The 17,554-nt window shown below is 37.3% G+C and overlaps 1 protein-coding gene across 1 annotated transcript in view; it reads right to left on the bottom strand.

Annotated features, from left to right (window-relative positions):
* Positions 1 to 17,554, bottom strand: part of MSH2 (mutS homolog 2) — an 80,084-nt gene that overhangs the window by 8,671 nt on the left and 53,859 nt on the right. Inside the window, exons 9-11 of the mRNA XM_015074708.3 lie at positions 6,824 to 6,947; positions 5,198 to 5,348; positions 2,287 to 2,384 (exon numbers count right to left, since the gene is read on the bottom strand). Of these exons, the coding sequence (XP_014930194.1) occupies positions 2,287 to 2,384; positions 5,198 to 5,348; positions 6,824 to 6,947 (373 nt within the window). The remainder of the gene's footprint in view (positions 1 to 2,286; positions 2,385 to 5,197; positions 5,349 to 6,823; positions 6,948 to 17,554) is intronic.

The following is a 17,554-nucleotide window of genomic DNA, read 5'->3' as shown; positions in this document are numbered from 1 at the left end:
GTTACTTGAGTTTTTTCTTCCCACCAGTACCACATGCAGTTGAAATTTAGCATAATTTAGATCCCTAATTGTCACTTAAAACACTTTCAATGAGATTCTCCTCTCCAAGAACATTAATACTAAAAGCTATTATGGACACTAAAAAGTCCCTGACACATGCCAGGCAATGCATGTTTAAGCAATAAAAATGGTCAAAACTTATAGAATAGGTTCTAAATTTTAATAGCTTGGAGGAGTTGGTGTAACATAACACACACACATTATGTAGAACTATCACACGGGCATCAGCGTGTCAAAAGCTTCAAAGGACATTCAAGAGAATAGTGTTTTAGAAAAACATTTATGAGTTTAATCAAATGGCAGGATATATAATTCATCTTTGATTCCCTTGTTTCCCATAAAAGTGATAAAATGTTTTGAAAATAAAAATTAACTTATGAATGGTTGAATACAAATAACTCTCTTACTGTTTCACCATTTTCAAATTTATTCCGTTTTACCTAACATGTACTTCTTTTAAAAAAAGAAACAGCTCACACTACTCTATAATGTAGGAACAAGAACCTGTGAAATTACTTAAATATTAATGGAGTACTTACTGTAATTACTTTAAAAAAGGAAAACCGAAGCCTCTTATTTAAGTCTATACTTGGTATCTTACATCATCTGGCTCTTAACAGCATTACCTTTTCTGGTGTAATAGCTAAGATAGAAAACTACAAAAATGATCCATTACATTTTAAAATAAAAATAATGCATATATTAGACAAGAAAAGGCTTCATTTAAATTCAAGGTAACTCTAAATAAAAAAAACCCTTCCATTTAAATGTTTAAAGCTAGCAGCTTTAACCTAGTAGGTGCTTGATGAATACGAGCTAGTAATTTTTCTTTTTTTTAAGGAAGTGTGAATATATAGTATTTACAGCATCCTTAAAAACGCAATCTAGACTCAGGAATGTAATTCAACTGAGACTGTCATGCCACAATTATCTGATACTGCCAAGCAAAAATGTAATCTTTACAAATCTCACTCACCTCAACACCAATATATAAAGTGTATTAGAACCCTTTAAGTTTTATATTTCTGATTTACTATGAAAATTGCTAATAGTAAAATAATTTACAGAATTATATAAACACACAGTTTTCAAATGACTGTTTACTCCTAAATAATTCAGCATGAAAACAAGGACATCCTCCTACTTACTCACAATACACACCCAAGAAATAGGACACCAATACCGTATTATTTCCTTTTAAACTTCGCCAACTTGTCTCAAGGTTCTTGATAGCTATTCCCTACCTCCAACTCCTAGTCCTGGGTCCAATCAAGGACTGTCTACTGCATTTGCTTGCCGTGTCTCTTTAATCTAGATAGAACAGATCCTGCCCATTCCTTTTTTGCTTCCACGACACACACATTTTTAAAGAGTACAGGCCTTAAAAGTAGCATCTCACAAATCTAAATTTATCTAAGTTTTTCCCTTCTCATTCATTATCATGTTAAACATTTTTGTCAAGAATACCTCATGGGCAGTACCGTGCTCTTCCCTCTACATCAAGAAGCATTATTTATGATGTCATTTGTCCCATTATTGATGATGCCAACTTTGATCACTTGTTTGAAGCAGTTCTTTGGTTATCTTTTTGAAAGGCACAATAAAGGTGTCCGTGATGACAGGCAAAGCCTTCCAGTTTAACATATCAGCCCTACCCTGTGCTAACCACACATTCATTCCGTACTACAGGCAATACCAGTGTCACGTCATGCAGTCTGCTCAACAGTGCCCTCTAGAATAAACTCTGGAAATCTGCAAAACGGCACACAAAACCCAAAAGAAGGCTTCTTGCCTCATGTGTAATTTCTATTTGTTTTTCAGTGGTACTTATTTCCAAAACTTAGAGCATGAACCCATAGATAATCTAACATTATTAGTGCCTTGTAGCCCTTGGTGTTTCTTTTCCTTGTTACAATAAATTTGTGCTTTAAAAACAAAAAAACAAACAAAACAATAAATTGCACTTTTATGTATATCTGTTTTCCAGGCTGCTCCCATTGCATTCCTTAGCCTGCACTAACTTATCTTTCTACTTACAAGAGTAACTTCCAGCTACTTGTCCCACCACAATACCTATAAGATACTTATACGCAGTCTAACATAATAAACAGTCACAACATTTAACAGCTGTTAAAAAAAAAACCACTTTTCAAACATCCTGATGTTTCTATTACTAAAAACCAGATTATATTCAGAACAGTTAATGTACTGGTCTATTCAATTTACCTGAAGAAATATTGACAATTTCTTTAACAATTGCATCCTGGGCTTCCTCATACTCAGTTTTATTTTTGGTATACTCTTCATTGAGAGAAGTCAGTTTACTGCAAATCAAGATAATGATATTATTAAAAATATCAAAACATCTACTGGAGGTAATACATACTACATAAAATATATACAGAGTATCTATCCTCTAAAGAACCAAAACAATAATTAAAATGAAAATGTGAGTAGAAAATGGGCAACTCATTAGGAGAAGATGTGGCTGGAATTCACTATGTTAACATTTACGCTGTTTAGAAGAGCCCTTCTTTTGATACTGAAGGCTGTCAAAGTAAGGAAAATGTTTTGAAAACCAAATCTCATTGAGTTAAGAAAAAATGAAACTATAGGTTGAAATAAAAAGTGAAGAAAGATAATAAAGTGAAGGAAAAACATTCACTAATATCAAAGGAAGGGAAGGACATTGAAAACAAAAAGACAATGAGGTGCCTGAGGGGCTCAGTCGGTTAAGCATCCGACTCTCAGTTTCGGTTCAGGTCATGATCTCACGGTTTCGTGAGTTCAAGCCCCACATTGGCCTCTGCGCTGAAAGCACAGAGCCTGTTTGAGATCCTTTCTCTCTCTCTCTCTCTCTGCGCCCCATCCCTACTCATGCTGACTCTCTCTCAAAACAAATAAATAAATAAACTTAAAAACAAAAAAACAAGATGGGGGGCACAGAGAAGACAAAAAGGGGGAAGCATTCACTAGATGAAGGAGGGCATCAACCAAGGCAATAATTGTGAAGTTGATGGATTAGCCAATGGCATAATACACATACACAGCTCAAGAACAGTGCACAGGCAAGGAGCAGCAGCAGACCATGAAACAGGCAAAGAGAAAGAATTAAAGGAAGAAAAACAAGAGGCAAAGATATTATAAAAGTGAGACCACTATGTGAAGGAAGAGTAGCAAGAGAGGAAAGTGGAGGGGGCCAGGGACAAGACTGTGCAGGTTACAATACAAGTTCCAGATTTTTCTGGATGGCAGACAGACACTGGAAGTTTTTAAGAAGGAAAATCATAGAGGCGCCTGGGTGGCTCAGTTGGACTTCAGCTCAGGTCATGATCTTGTGGTTTGTGAGTTGTCAGTGCAGAGCCGGCTTCAGATCTTCGGTCTCCCTCTCTCTCTGTACCTCCCCCACATTCACTCTCTCTCTCTCAAAAATAAATAAACATTACAAAAAAAAGGAAGAAGGAAAATTATATGATCAAAGACTCAGATACACAGCAAACGTTTCATTTGTTGACCAAAATGAATTAATAAATTTTCCACAACTTTTGGAATAAATGCAATCAGTTCTATCTCTTCTACATATATTATAAATTAATCCATGGTGTGCTTCAAAGACGGTTATAACACCCCACAAGTTCTGCCTTATCTAAGCCAAAATATACATATATATTTGAGTCAGGGATAGTTTACTGGAAAAACAACTACTACTAAATTTAGCGACAGGAGATCTAGGAGTGAGTATCTAATGTTGCTAGCTGTCTAACCCTGGGAAATTGGGAGTTTCAGCTTCATGTAAAAAATGAGAGAAATAAACCTATTTATTTCAGAATTGTAATGAGAAATCTAACAGATGGATTGTTTTCATTCCTGGGGTGTCTGAACACCTAGAATAATGTCTGCACATAAGAGGCACTCAAAGACTTGCTAAATAAATGGATAAAAGGGGATCACATATACAAAAACTACTTGTAAAGTACAGGGACTATTGAAGAGGGGTGGGTGTTAGGCTGCCATAAATTCTAATATAGTACAGAAGGAAAAAGATAAATGCCCCCACCCAAGTAATGGAAGATTTATTTTCTTTATGAAAACAAATTTTTTTAAGTTTATTTTTGAGAGAGAGACACAGAGAGCAAGCGTGGGGGAGGGGCAGAGAGAGACGGAGAGAGAAAGAATCGAGAGCAGGCTATGCCCTGTTAGCACAGAGCCCAACACGGGGCTCAAACTCACAAACCGTGAGATCATGACCTGAGCTGAAACCAAGAGTTGGACACTTAACCGACTGATCTATCCAGGAGCTCCACAGAAGATTTATTTTAAAATAATTCTTTTTTCACCCATACATAATTTGCCTCAGAAACTTAACATCAGTGAAGGAAAAGAAAAACTCGCAAAATCTTTTGTCCATGTTTATTTTTGAGAGAGACAGAGACAGAGAGACAGAGAGAACGAGCAGGGGAGGAGCAGAGAGAGAGGGAGACACAGAATCTGAAGCAGGCTCCAGGATCTGAGCTATTAGCACAGAACCTGACGTGGGGCCCAAAGCCACGAACCACAAGCTCATGACCTGAGCCTAAGTCAAACGCTTAACTGCCTGAGCCACCCAGGCGTCCCCAGAAAGAGAAATTTTTTAAAAAGCAATAATCTAATGAGTGACCTTGCTAAGGCTGGTAGGCATCTCCCTAAACTAATTTATAGATCCAATTGATATAGCAGAATTTTTTTTAATTGGTAAATTATAGCAAAGTTTTCTTAGAAAAACCAAACATGGAAAGAACTATAAAGCAGAGATATGATGGGGAACTAACTCTAACAGATATGGAAGTATAGTATAAATAACTGTAACATAATTAATCTATTTCATATTGACAAAAGAATTATGGGACAGACATGTGAAAGAATCTTAAAAACAGATCCAAAGTGTCACTTCAGTCAATGAGGAAGAGAAGAGTTATTTAACACGGGGGTGTTGGAACACCTGACTAGGCACTTATAAGAAAATAATGTTTCACTCTTACCTTATGCCTTGTATCAATTAACAAGGTAAAACTTCCTTATCATACAGCATTCACGTTTCACAGAACAATTTAGTTCCATGGAACTAATGAAGACTTAATAAAGTAATATAAATACAAACCTGTTGGTAAATTTAACACCATTCTTCTGGATATCTACTGTACTGAAGTTTTTATTGTTACGAAGGACTTTTTCTTCCTTACACGTTACACGGAAGTAATAACCAAACTGTGCACTGGAATCCAGTTTAATCTGTTTGCCAGGATCCAAGCCTTCAGGATAAGAAAATAAAGAAAAAGTATGTTACAGATGCCTAGAGCCATTTTTTAATAAAATGTTTAAAATAATTAACTCTAAATGGTGAAAAACATACTTTTATGGCAAGACAGTGTAGTGGAAATGATTAAGATTAACTGGGAAAGAGTCAAACTTCACTTCATTCAAAAACTACATGAATGAAGGCTGTCTATAAAATCCTTAAACTCTTGCATTAATGTTATTAGCTTCTGATGTCGAAGTGCTTTCTGGGTATACCCATCCGAAGGTGCAGAGTACAGCAGTGGGCTAAGATATGGCCCCTTCCCTTGGAGAGTTCTGCACCAGGGTTCTTTACTTCACTAAAGCATTTCTCTGGAACTATTATAAAGGATGATTAAAGTGAACAAATACACTTTCCAAACAAAAACTTAAGACTCTTGACAATGAAACTCTAGAAAAACTATAACATGTATTTTCTGTTAAGGGTAGGAAACTTCACAAAATAAGCAATTATCAATCAGCTAGAGTTTGTACACCTAAGATTTTTAAGTTTCTCTAAGTCTGTCCTCATCATCTTGCACATCAATGTGATCTTTAGAGTACAAACCAGAAGAGAGATCATACCTACAAATTTAACTGCTAAAGCATGGCTATGAAATATCAGTAGCAGCAAACAACTAAAGACAAACCTCACTGGACTGGGGAGGAAATCACTGTCCTGGAGAGGAAAGAGACTGTAGAAAAAATGTAGACAGTGCTATGAAACGAGAAGTAAAGTAAGGCAAAGATTCTTTACCTAGGGTCTAGTCCATACATGAATTCTCCATGGAAACTATTTGCAAAACTTTTTGTATATGTAGGTATGGACATATTTCAGAAAAGAGGATTCATAACTTTCATCAGATTCTTCAAAAGTTTAAGTATTACTGCTCAAGGGGTCTTCTAATATGCTAAGATTTATTTATTCATTTAACATACATGTGAGAGATGCTCAAAGCAAAGAGGTTTACAAATTCAGAACAAATCTGTGTGAATAGTCTGAGATTAATTGGGGGAATTAATAATCTGGTAGGGAAGGCAGCCAATAAAAAAAAAAAAAAAAAGCTGAAGTTACTGAAGTAGTAGGGAACCTCAAAGCCAAATCAACGAACTATTCCTAGTAGAATTAGGCTTGTAGTGGAGGTGACGTTTAATCCAGATCCTGTTTAAAGGAAATGATGCAAGGGACTCTTGGTTGAACTGTCTGGAAGGAATGTGGGATCATCCTTGGGTTAGCGAGTTAGTAAGAGAGAAGTCTGGAAGAGGGTGTGGCTCTGAATGCAAAGTATTCCTGTATGTTAACCTGAAGTGTTTGTAATTTTACTGTGCAGAAGAAAGGCCTGGCAATTTAAACAAGGAACTGGCAAGATCCACTGTGTCCTCCTGGGAAGTAATTCTGGCACCAGTGTGGATACTGTATAGACAAAAACCTCCAATGAACCCTTCTTACCTAGATCTCTTGCTGCACTTACTAACGTTGACTGCATCTTCTTTTCCAAGTCATCCATTATTTCTCTTAATTCACTCAGATTAGGATCAAATGAAGGTTTTACAAGGAATTCATGGTTTTCCACCTACGGACAGAACAAAGAGCAGCATTTTTTTTTTTTAATGTTTGTTTATTCTTTAAGACAGAGAAGCAGAGAGAGAGAGACACAGAATCTGAAGCAGGCTCCAGACTGAGCTGTCAGCACAGGGCCCGACGCGGGACTGGAACTCACAAACCAAATGTGGGATCATGACCTTAGCTGAAGTTGGAAGCTTAACCAACTAAGCTATCTAGGCGCTATCTAGGCGCCCCGAGAATAGCCCCAAGAATAGCTACATTTTATAAATGATGGGTAAAGAATCCCAATGTATTTTCTTTTCTTTCATTTAAATGTCACTGTGTTTTGAGTTAAACTTATGTTTTAAGTTACTCAGCCAATACTTTAAAGAGTTTCTATTTATTAGGAGATGTAAAATCCTGTTTATAAGGAGCTTATAGAGCTCTAGATGTCCAAAAGTTACTTGGATGAAAAAATGCAGTGCTTCTTTCACTAGCAGCATTCAGTATTTTTAATTACAGTTCCCCCTAAACAATGTTCACTACATTCTTCCTAAACATTACTAAACAATGTTCAATGTTCATAGCCTATAACAGAATGTGTAGTTTTTACCCAAACCAAGGATGCATCTTAAGATCTCAAAGTTTACCAAAAAAACTATAGAATTTTATTTCTTAAAATGGTAAGTTCATCAAAATCTCTCAAGTACTTTGTTTCCCCTAAATTCTTATCAACAACAGCCAGCAAGAAATCATAAAGACAGATCTCACTTACAATGGCAAATGTATACACACGGTATTTAGAAACAAAGTCTTAATTATATAAGACTTTTATGTTAAACTCACAATTTACTTATTTATATATTTTTGAGGGAGGGAGGGAGGGAGGGAGGGAGGGAGGGAGAGCGAGCGAGCATGAGCAAGGACACCCATGCAGATTCACAAGTTGGGGAAGGGCAGGGGGAGAGAGAATCTTAAGCAGGCTCCATGCCCAGCACAGAGCCTGACTTCGGGCTATGATCTCACGACCATAAGATCATGACCTGAGTCGAAATAAAGAGTCCAACATTCAATGGATTGAGCCACCCAGGTGCCCTATATAGGACTTTTATTTTTTTTATTTTTGTTTATTTAGTTTTGAGAGAGAGGGAGAGCAAGCGGGGAGGGGCAGAGAGGGAGGGAGGGAGAGAATCCCAAGCAGACCTCGCACAATCAGCGCAAAGCCCGACATGGGGCCCAAACCAACCAACCTCAAGATCATGACCTAAGCCGAAATCAAAAGTTGTACACCTGAGCCACCCACACACCCCACTATAGAGGACTTATATATATAAACTGCTTATTGGAATATTTAAAACGATTGGTAAGCAAAAAGGTAAACTATGGAAAGAGGAAACTAAATCAAACATTAGCATTTCCTCATTCCTAGTGACAGTCCAATAGGAATCCCTTTTTGAAACAAAATGACTAAAAACCAGAGACAATTAGAATATTTTTAAAAATGAATGAAGCATATCCTTACAGCCATTAAGAACTATTAAAAAGGATTAGGGGAGGAGTGTGTGGCTGGCTCAGTTGGGGAAGCATGCAACTCCTGATCTCTGGGTTGTAAATTTAAGCCCCACATTGGCTATAGATATTACGTAAAAATAAAATCTTAAAAAAAAAAATTAGGGGCGCTTGACTGGCTTGGTCAGTACAGCATGCGACTCCTATTCAAGCCCCACAATGGGTATAGAGCCTACTTGAAGACAAGGAGATATTCTTTTTTTTTTTTTTAACATTTATTTATATTTGACAGACAGAGTAGGCACACACATGGGGGAGTGGCAGAGAGAGGGAGACAGAGGATCCAAAGCAGGCACTGTGAGTGCAGAGCTGGAACTCATGAACCATGAGATCATGACCTGAGACGAAATCAAGGGTTGGCTGCTTAACCAACTGAGTCACCCAGGTGTCCCAAGGAGATTTATTTTAATTTAGCAAACAAATTGGGTGGGGGGTTGGCGGAGTGCCTGGGTGGCTCAGTTGGTTGAGCATCCAACTCTTGATTTTGACTCAGGTCACGATCCCAGGATCCTGGCATCAGAACCGTGGGTTGTCAGGCTCAGCACAAAGTGTGGAGCCTACTTAAGATTCTCTCTCTGTCCCTCTCTCTCCCACTGACCCTCTTCCCCACATTCTCTCTCTCTCTAAAAAAACAAAACACCTTAGTACATGGGGTTAATATAATTTCTTTCCAATTACTTTCTACTTAATGAGAACACACCTTCCTCACATACCAAAGGCAAACACAAGAAAAAGGAATTAAAATTACAAAAAGCTAACCAAAAAAGTTAGCTTAATTTCTCAGTTTATCACATAAATTCACATAAATTTCTCAGTTGAAACTGATAAGAGATTTAATTATATTTGTAAAAAAATGTAAAAATAGAAAGGTTAAACACTTTCTTTTATAAAGGAACTTGGTTTTGCATGTATGAGAAAAATATCAAGGTCATTCAATGGGCAAATATGAAAACATACAACTCACAAATGAGAAAGTAAGTAGTAAAATAAGTAGTAAACTAAACCACAGGAAAATGCTAAAGCTCAACAGTAAAAGATATGAATATTTAAGCAACCTTAAGATCTTATTCTACAGCTATTTTTTTTTTTTTAAGAAAAATATTACCATCAAATACTAATGAGGCTACAGTGAAATTAGTGTACTCATTCATTTCTGGTGAGAACCTAAGTTGTTATAACCTTTAGAAAAAAAGCAATATTCGACAAGATTCAGAGATATTTGTTACACCCTTTGACACAGCAATTCTACTCCCAGGAATTCAACCTAAGGAATAATGCAACAGATGCAAAGCCACACAGGGATGAATAAGATCTCTGCAGATTTATCTGTTACAGCAGAACCCAGAAATGATAAAACATCACAATATTTGCACAATGGTACCTCAGTAATATTATACAGTTTATTCAAACAGACAGTGAAGATGATGCAGAAACAAGAACTAAGAGGATAATTTCAGGGAAAATAATGCAACGAGGGTGGATTGACATAGCTAAAGAATTTGCCTCTTCCAATGAACTTAAAAAGAAGTGACGCAGAGCCAAATCATATTCCTTTCCTCACCCCCACCTTCCAGAAGCCCATTCATTGGTAAATTAACCCTGAGAATCATCACTAGTAATCCCAAATCTGGAGAGAAGAAAGTTGAATGGGTATCCTTCCATTTTCCTTCCTCGGGAAGGGGAAATACTGTTGTGAAAGCACTGCTGAGGAGACTGGAGTGAAACAGGGAAAGTGAATGACTGGGTCCTAATGCACTAAAACACTCTAGGCCCACACTCCAAACAGGGTACCCTTCAGCAAGACATCACCCCTCCCAAACAATCTGGGATATTAGAAACCACCACACTCAGTATTCTAACCCAGAACCAAGACATATGACCTTTAGTCTCTAGTTGTCTTTCCAACAACATCACCCACCTATCACCAGGAAAACCCACACTCTCATTACATCAGACTACACAAAAAAGATGGAGGGAAAGAAACCCAGGCTTGGAACTCCAAAATGGGAAGATGAAATTCAGAAAAAAGATCAAAGAACAAAGAAAGAAAGATCCTCATACTATCATTTAAATATGAATAAACAATATACCAGAGAAGAGAAGAGAAACCTTTGAATCAAATTATCTGTACCAGGGGCACCTGGGTGGCTCAGTCAGTTAAGCATCTGTTAAGCATCCAACTCTTGATTTTGGTTCAGGTCATGATCTCACGGTTCTGAAGTTTGAGCCCAGTGTCAGGGTCTGCACTGACAACATGGAGCCTGCTTGGGATTCTCTCCCTCTCTCTCCATCCCTCCCCTGCTTGCACTCTCTCTCAAAATTAATAAATACACTTAAAAAAGAAAAGTGTTCCTGGCTTAATTACAATGTGGGACATATGGCAAAAGCAAAAGGGCAAATTTTATATGGGGGGTGGTGCATAATCTGCACAGACAGAACCCAAATAGATGAGAATTCGTAATCTAAATATACATAACAGGGGCATAAGAGTCTGACTCTTGATTTCAGCTCAGGTCATGATCTCGAGGTTCAGGGGATTGAGCCCCACGCTGGGCTCTATGCTGACAACACTGAGCCTGCTTGATATTCTTTCTCTTTCCTCTCTTTCTCTGCCCCCCCCCACTCTCTCTAAATAAATAAATAAACATTTAAAATAAACAATGGACAAGGAAAGAAGCCACCAACAGTGAGAGTAAAAACACAAAAAACAAAACAAAACAAACAAAAAAAACCTCTGCAGAAACAAGGAGCAGATTTAAACCAAGAAATTTTTGACACGGAACGTTAAGTATATTAAAATGTTGGGGCGCTTGGGTGGCTCAGTCAGTTAAGCGACCGACTTCAGCTTAGGTCATGATCTCGCGGGTTCATGGATTCGAGCCCCACATCGGGCTCTGTGCGAACAGCTCAAAGCTTGGAGCTTGCTTCGGATTCTGTGTCTCCCTCTCTCCCCTTCCCCAACTTGTGCGCTCTCTCTCTCTCACTCTAAAAAATAAATAAACATTAAAAAAATGTTTTTAAGTATATTAAAGTGTTTAAAGTAACATAATAGAGAATGGAACACATGAGCAAAGAACAAAATATTATTTTAAAAAAAAAGGTCTAGGCAGAGTTAGAAATGAACCAAATAACTTTTATAAATAAAAAATGTAATCACTGAAAAAAAAAACCCTATGGACTGGTTAAACATCATATCAGAGCTGAAGAGACACTCAGTGAATTGGAACATCTGAAGTAATCACAAAGAGAGCAGCACAGACACATGGCAGAAAAAAAAATGTGAAAGTGTAACATATGTCCAAACACAGTTTTAGGAGAAGAGAATGAAGGAGCACAACATTCAAAGAGGTAATGATTGATAATTTTCCAAAATTGATAAAAGACATGAATTCTCTGATTAAGAAAACACAGTAAATCCAAACAGGAAAAAGAAAAAGAAATCCACTTTTGGACACAGAGCAGTTAAAGGAATCAGTATCTGGAACCAAGACTTCTAAACAATAATAATGCAAGCCAAAGGACAGCACAATACAATCTCATAGATATTAAGGAAAAATAACTGTTAATCTTCAACCTGGAATGTATACCCACAAAAAATATCCTTCAAGAACATGGGTGAAATACACATTTTCAAACAAACAAAACCTGACTAACAGACTGCCAATAAAAGAACTCCTAGAGAATATTCAGGAAGAAGGAATCAATAGCTAAGAAACTGGTAAGCATATGGGCAAATCTAAATTTAACACTGACTGTATAGAATGGAAATTTAAGGGGGGAAAAGACAGAACTAAAATACCAGCCAATAATGAAGAAAAATATATTCTGATCTCATATATCGTAAGGTCCTAGTATTTGGGGGGTTAAGTGAGAAGATACTGACAGACTTTGAGTTATGTATACACATTTTGTAAAAATTTGTGAATAAATTCCGAACCAGTGCATGTGTGATAGGATGGGGGAGGGGCTACAAGGAAAGGCAAAATGGAATTTAAAAAGCCCAATCAATATACAAGAAAGAAAGAGCAATAAGGAAAACCAGGAAGAATAGGAATCACAAAATAATGTAGAAATAAATCCAGAGTGCCACTTAAAAAAGATCATGAAATGTGTGCCTGGGTGGCTCAGTCAGTTGAGTATCTGACTTCAGCTCAGGTCATGATCTTGCAGTTTGTGAGTTCAAGCCTCGCATCAGGCTCTGTGCTGACAGCTCGGAGCCTGGAGCCCACTTCGGATTCTGTCTTCCCCCCCCTCTCTGCCCCTCCCCCACTTGTGCTCGGTCTCTCCCTCTCTCAAAAATAAACATTAAAAATTTTTTTCTTAAGATGAAAATCAATTTAAAATAAATAAAATCCAGCTATAAGCTTTCTAACCATAAAGACTCACAAAGGACAGAAAAATATATACCATGTAAAAAAACTAAAAAGGAGGACTCTGGCATAGCCCTTTACTATCAGACAACTATATCTAAGGCAAAAAGCATTACTAAGGATACTGTCTCTAAAGAATGATGAAGGTTCAGTTCACCACAAAGAAACTATAGCTTTGTGTCTTAAAAACACATGAAGCAAAAATGGACTGAACTATAAGAAATCCACACTTCTCTTAGTAACTCAGCAGATCAAAAGTTAGCAAGCATACAGACAATGTGAACAAAACAACTAAAGCCCTATCCAACCTAATAGACATATAGAAAACTCTGCAACCAAAATTAGGGAGCACAAGTGATCCTCAAGTACACTGAGAACTTTTATGAAACTGATATGTACTAAAAGCTTACAAATTAAAAAACATATATTTCTAAAAAAATGATAATGGGAATAAAATTCTTAAAACTGAGTAAGAGATTTTACCTTTAAAATTTATGGGATACATTCAGCTAAATATATAGAAAAAAAAGTGTAATCTTAAATGCTTACTGAAAAAGGCTGGAAAAACAGTGAACACTAAATTAAAGTAAAAAAAGTAGACAGAAAAAATGCATAAGAACTGAAATTAATGAAACAAAAAAGCAATGACACAAAAGAGGATTTAAAAAAAATCACAAGTTGGGTGCTTGAGTGGCTGAGTCAGTTAAGAGACAGATTCTTTATTTCTGAGCAGGTCTTGATCTTAGGGTCATTGGGCTACACACAGGGAGTGAAGCCTACTTTAAAAAAATTAATACAAAAGAAAATTTTGTAAAATTTGTATTTGTAAAATACAAATTAAAAGTCATAAGATGATTCTCTTAAAAAACAAACTATGGAAGGGAGGAAATGTTGGGGGAGGCACAAATTATATTAAAAATAAACAGGGAATGGGGTGCCTGGGTGGCTCAGTCGGTTAAGCATCTGTCTTCGGCTCAGGTCATGATCTCGCAGTCCGTGAGTTTGAGCCCCGCGTCAGGCTCTGTGCTGACAGCTCGGAGCCTGGAGCCTGTTTCGGATTCTGTGTCTCCCTCTCTCTGACCCTCCCCTGTTCATGCTCTGTCTCTCTCTGTCTCAAAAATAAATAAACGTTAAAAAAAAAATTAAAAAAAAAAAAAAAAAAAGCAAATCACTACAAACAACTTGTGGCAAGTAGAAAACCCAGAAAGAAGTATTTATTTCCTAGAAAAAGGGTCTAGTGTCCAGAATATATAGAACTCTTACAACTCAAAACACAAAAAGACAACCCAATTTCAAATTGAGCAAAGGATCTGATCAGACATTTTCCTAAAGATTACAAATAAATGGGCACCAAACATATGAAAAGATGCCCGACATCATTAGCCACCAGGGAAATGAAAATCAAAACCATAATGGCAGCACCTGGGTGGCTCAGTTGGTTGAGTGTCCAGCTTCACCTTGGGTCACAATCTCTTGGTTCGTGGGTTTGTGGCCCACGGCAGGCTCTATGCTGACACAGTTCAGAGCCTAGGCCCTGCTTTGGATTCTGTGTCTTCTTCTCTCTCTGCCCCTCCCCTACTCCCACTCTGTCTCTGTCTCTGTCTCTCTCTCTCAAAAATAAATAAACCTTAAAAAACAAAAACAATATCACTTCACACCCACTATTAAGACAACACCCCAAAAAACAAAAAATAATAATTATTAGCAGCAACGTGAAGAAACTGGATTCCTCCTATATTGCTGATGGGAATGTTAAATGGTGCAGACACTTTAGAAAACAATTTAGTGGGGCGCCTGGGTGGCGCAGTCGGTTAAGCGTCCGACTTCAGCCAGGTCACGATCTCGTGGTCCGGGAGTTCGAGCCCCGCGTCAGGCTCTGGGCTGATGGCTCAGAGCCTGGAGCCTGTTTCCGATTCTGTGTCTCCCTCTCTCTCTGCCCCTCCTCCGTTCATGCTCTGCCTCTCTGTCCCAAAAATAAATAAACGTTGAAAAAAAAAATTTTTTAAAAAAGAAAACAATTTAGTGATTCCCAAAAAGTTAAACATAAAATTACCATATGACTCAGCATTTCTATTCCTAAATATATACCTAAAAGAACTGAAAAACAGATACTCAAATACTCGTACATGACTGCTCATGAAAGTCCTAATCATAATAACCAAGAGTTAAAAACAACTTAAAGGTCCACCAACAAACAAAAAGCAGAAACAGACCCATAACTACAAAGAACTGATAACTGCCAGAAAGGAGGGGTGTCCGGGATGGGCAAAATGAGTAGAGGGGAGTAGGAGGTACAGGCTTCCAGTTATGGAACGAATAACTCACAGGGATGACAAAAAGTGCAGCTTAGGAAATACAGTTAATGGTATTGTAATAGCACTGTATGGTAAGCATAGCATTACCTACTGAGTTGTATGCTTGAAATTAATATTAACATAGTGTGTCAACTATAGTTTAATCAAAATATAAAAATAGAAAACAGAAAACAAGGATAACTATAAGCAAAAATGTCAACACGTATTTAGAATTAAATCTAGGTAGGAGAATATGAATACTTCCCTTTAAAAAATTTTTGTTTACTCTTTTATTTATTTTTGAGAGAGAGCAAGAGCAAACAGGGGAGGTGCAGGGAGAAAATCAGAAGCAGGCTCCAGGCTCTGAGCTGCCAGTACAGAGCCCAACGTGGGGCTCAAACTCATGGACCGTGAGATCATTACCTGAGCCGAAGTTGGATGCTCAACCAACTGAGCCACCCAGGTGCCCCATGAATACTTCCTTTATATATATATATTACATGTATATTTATTTCCAAGAACAAAAATATTGAATCACTTATATACTATTAGTATCTTTACAGCTTACATATACAATAATCATTTAGTTGTAGTATGATCATGGAACTGTGGCTTTTTAAAAACTATTTCAATTTTTTCTGTCCCAGTATTGTCAATAAAAATTTATCTAGGGGTGCCAGGGTGGCTCAGTCGGTTAAGCATCTGACTCTTGATTTCAGCTCAGGTCATGATCTCACAGTTCATGAGTTCAAGCCACATGTCGGGCTCTGTGCTGGCAGCACAGAACCTGCTTGGGATTCTCTCTATCCTCTTAAAATAAATAAATACACTTTAAAAAAGTTATCTAATATTACTACTTTTCCAATAATAGAAGATATACCAATAGTAAGTGTATATGAAAACTAATATTCAACTCACACCACTGTTGTTTAACATAGTTTTGGAAGTCTTAACCTCAGCAATCAAACAAAATGAAATAAAAGGTATCCAAAGTGGCAAAGAAGTCAAAACTTTCACTTTTTGCAGATGACATGATACTCTACATAGAAAACCCAAAAGACTCCACCACAAAACTGCTAGAACTGATCCATGAATTCAGCAAAGCCGCAGGATATAAAATCAATGTACAAAAACTGGCTGCATTTCTATACACCAATAATGAAGCAACATAAAAAGATATCAAGAGCGGGCGCCTGGGTGGCTCAGTCAGTTAAGTGTTTGACTTCTGCTCAGGTCATGATCTCGCAGTTTTTGAGTTCAAGCCCTACGTCTGGCTCTGTGCTGACAGCTCAGAGCCTGGAGGCTGCTTGGGATTCTGTGTCTCCCTCTCTTTGCCCCTCCCTGACTCATGCTGGGTCTCTGTCTCTCTCAAAATAAATAATCATTTAAAAAAGAAAAAGATATCAAGGAATCAATACCATTTACAATTGCACCGAAAACCATAAAATACCTAGGAATAAACCTAACCAAGGAAGTTAAAGATCTGTATGCTGAAAACTATAGAAAACTTATGAAAGAAATTGAAAAGGACACAAAGAAATGGAAAAACATTCCATGCTCATGGATTGGAAGAACAAATATTGTTAAAATGTCAATACTACCCAAAGCAAACTACACATTCAATGCAATCCTAATCAAAGTAGTACCAGCATTCTTAGAGCTAGAACAAACAAACCTAAATTTGTATGAAACCACAAAAGACCTGAATAGCCAAAGTAATGTTGAAAAAGAAAACCAAAGCTGGAAGCATCACAATCCTGAGCTTTAGACCATACTACAAAGCTATAATCATCAAGACAGCGTGGTACTGGCACAAAAAAAGACACATAGACCAATGGACCAGAATACAGAATGCAGAATTGGGCCCACATACAAATATATGGCCAACTAATCTCTGACAAAACAGGAAAGAGTATTCAGTGGAAAAAAGACACTCTCTTTAGCAAATGGTGCTGGGAGAACTGGACAGCAACATGCAAAAGAATGAAACTGACCACTTTCTTACACCATATACAAAAATAAACTCGAAATGGATGACAGACCTAAATGTGAGACAGGGAACAGTAAAATCCTAGGGGAGAAAACAGGCAGCAACCTCTTTGACCTTGGCCACAGCAAATGCCGGAAAGCAAGGAAAATAAAAGCAAAAATGAACTATTGGGACCTCATCAAGATAAGAAGCTTCTGCATTGCAAAGGAAAACAATCAGCAAAATTATAAGGCAACCAATGGAATGGGAGAAGATATTTGCAAATGACATATCAGATACAGGGTCAGTATCTAAAATCTAGAAAGAACACCAAACTCAACATGCAAAAAAAAAAAAAAAAAAAAAATAGGGAAGAAATGGGCAGAGGACATGAATAGACACTTTTCAAAAGAAGACATCCAGATGGCCAACA

This window comes from Acinonyx jubatus, chromosome A3 (genome assembly GCF_027475565.1).
Source record: "Acinonyx jubatus isolate Ajub_Pintada_27869175 chromosome A3, VMU_Ajub_asm_v1.0, whole genome shotgun sequence".
Classification (NCBI taxonomy): Eukaryota; Metazoa; Chordata; class Mammalia; order Carnivora; family Felidae; genus Acinonyx; species Acinonyx jubatus.
The sequence above is the reverse complement of the archived record's forward strand: the minus strand, read 5'-3'. Positions and strand labels throughout refer to the sequence as shown.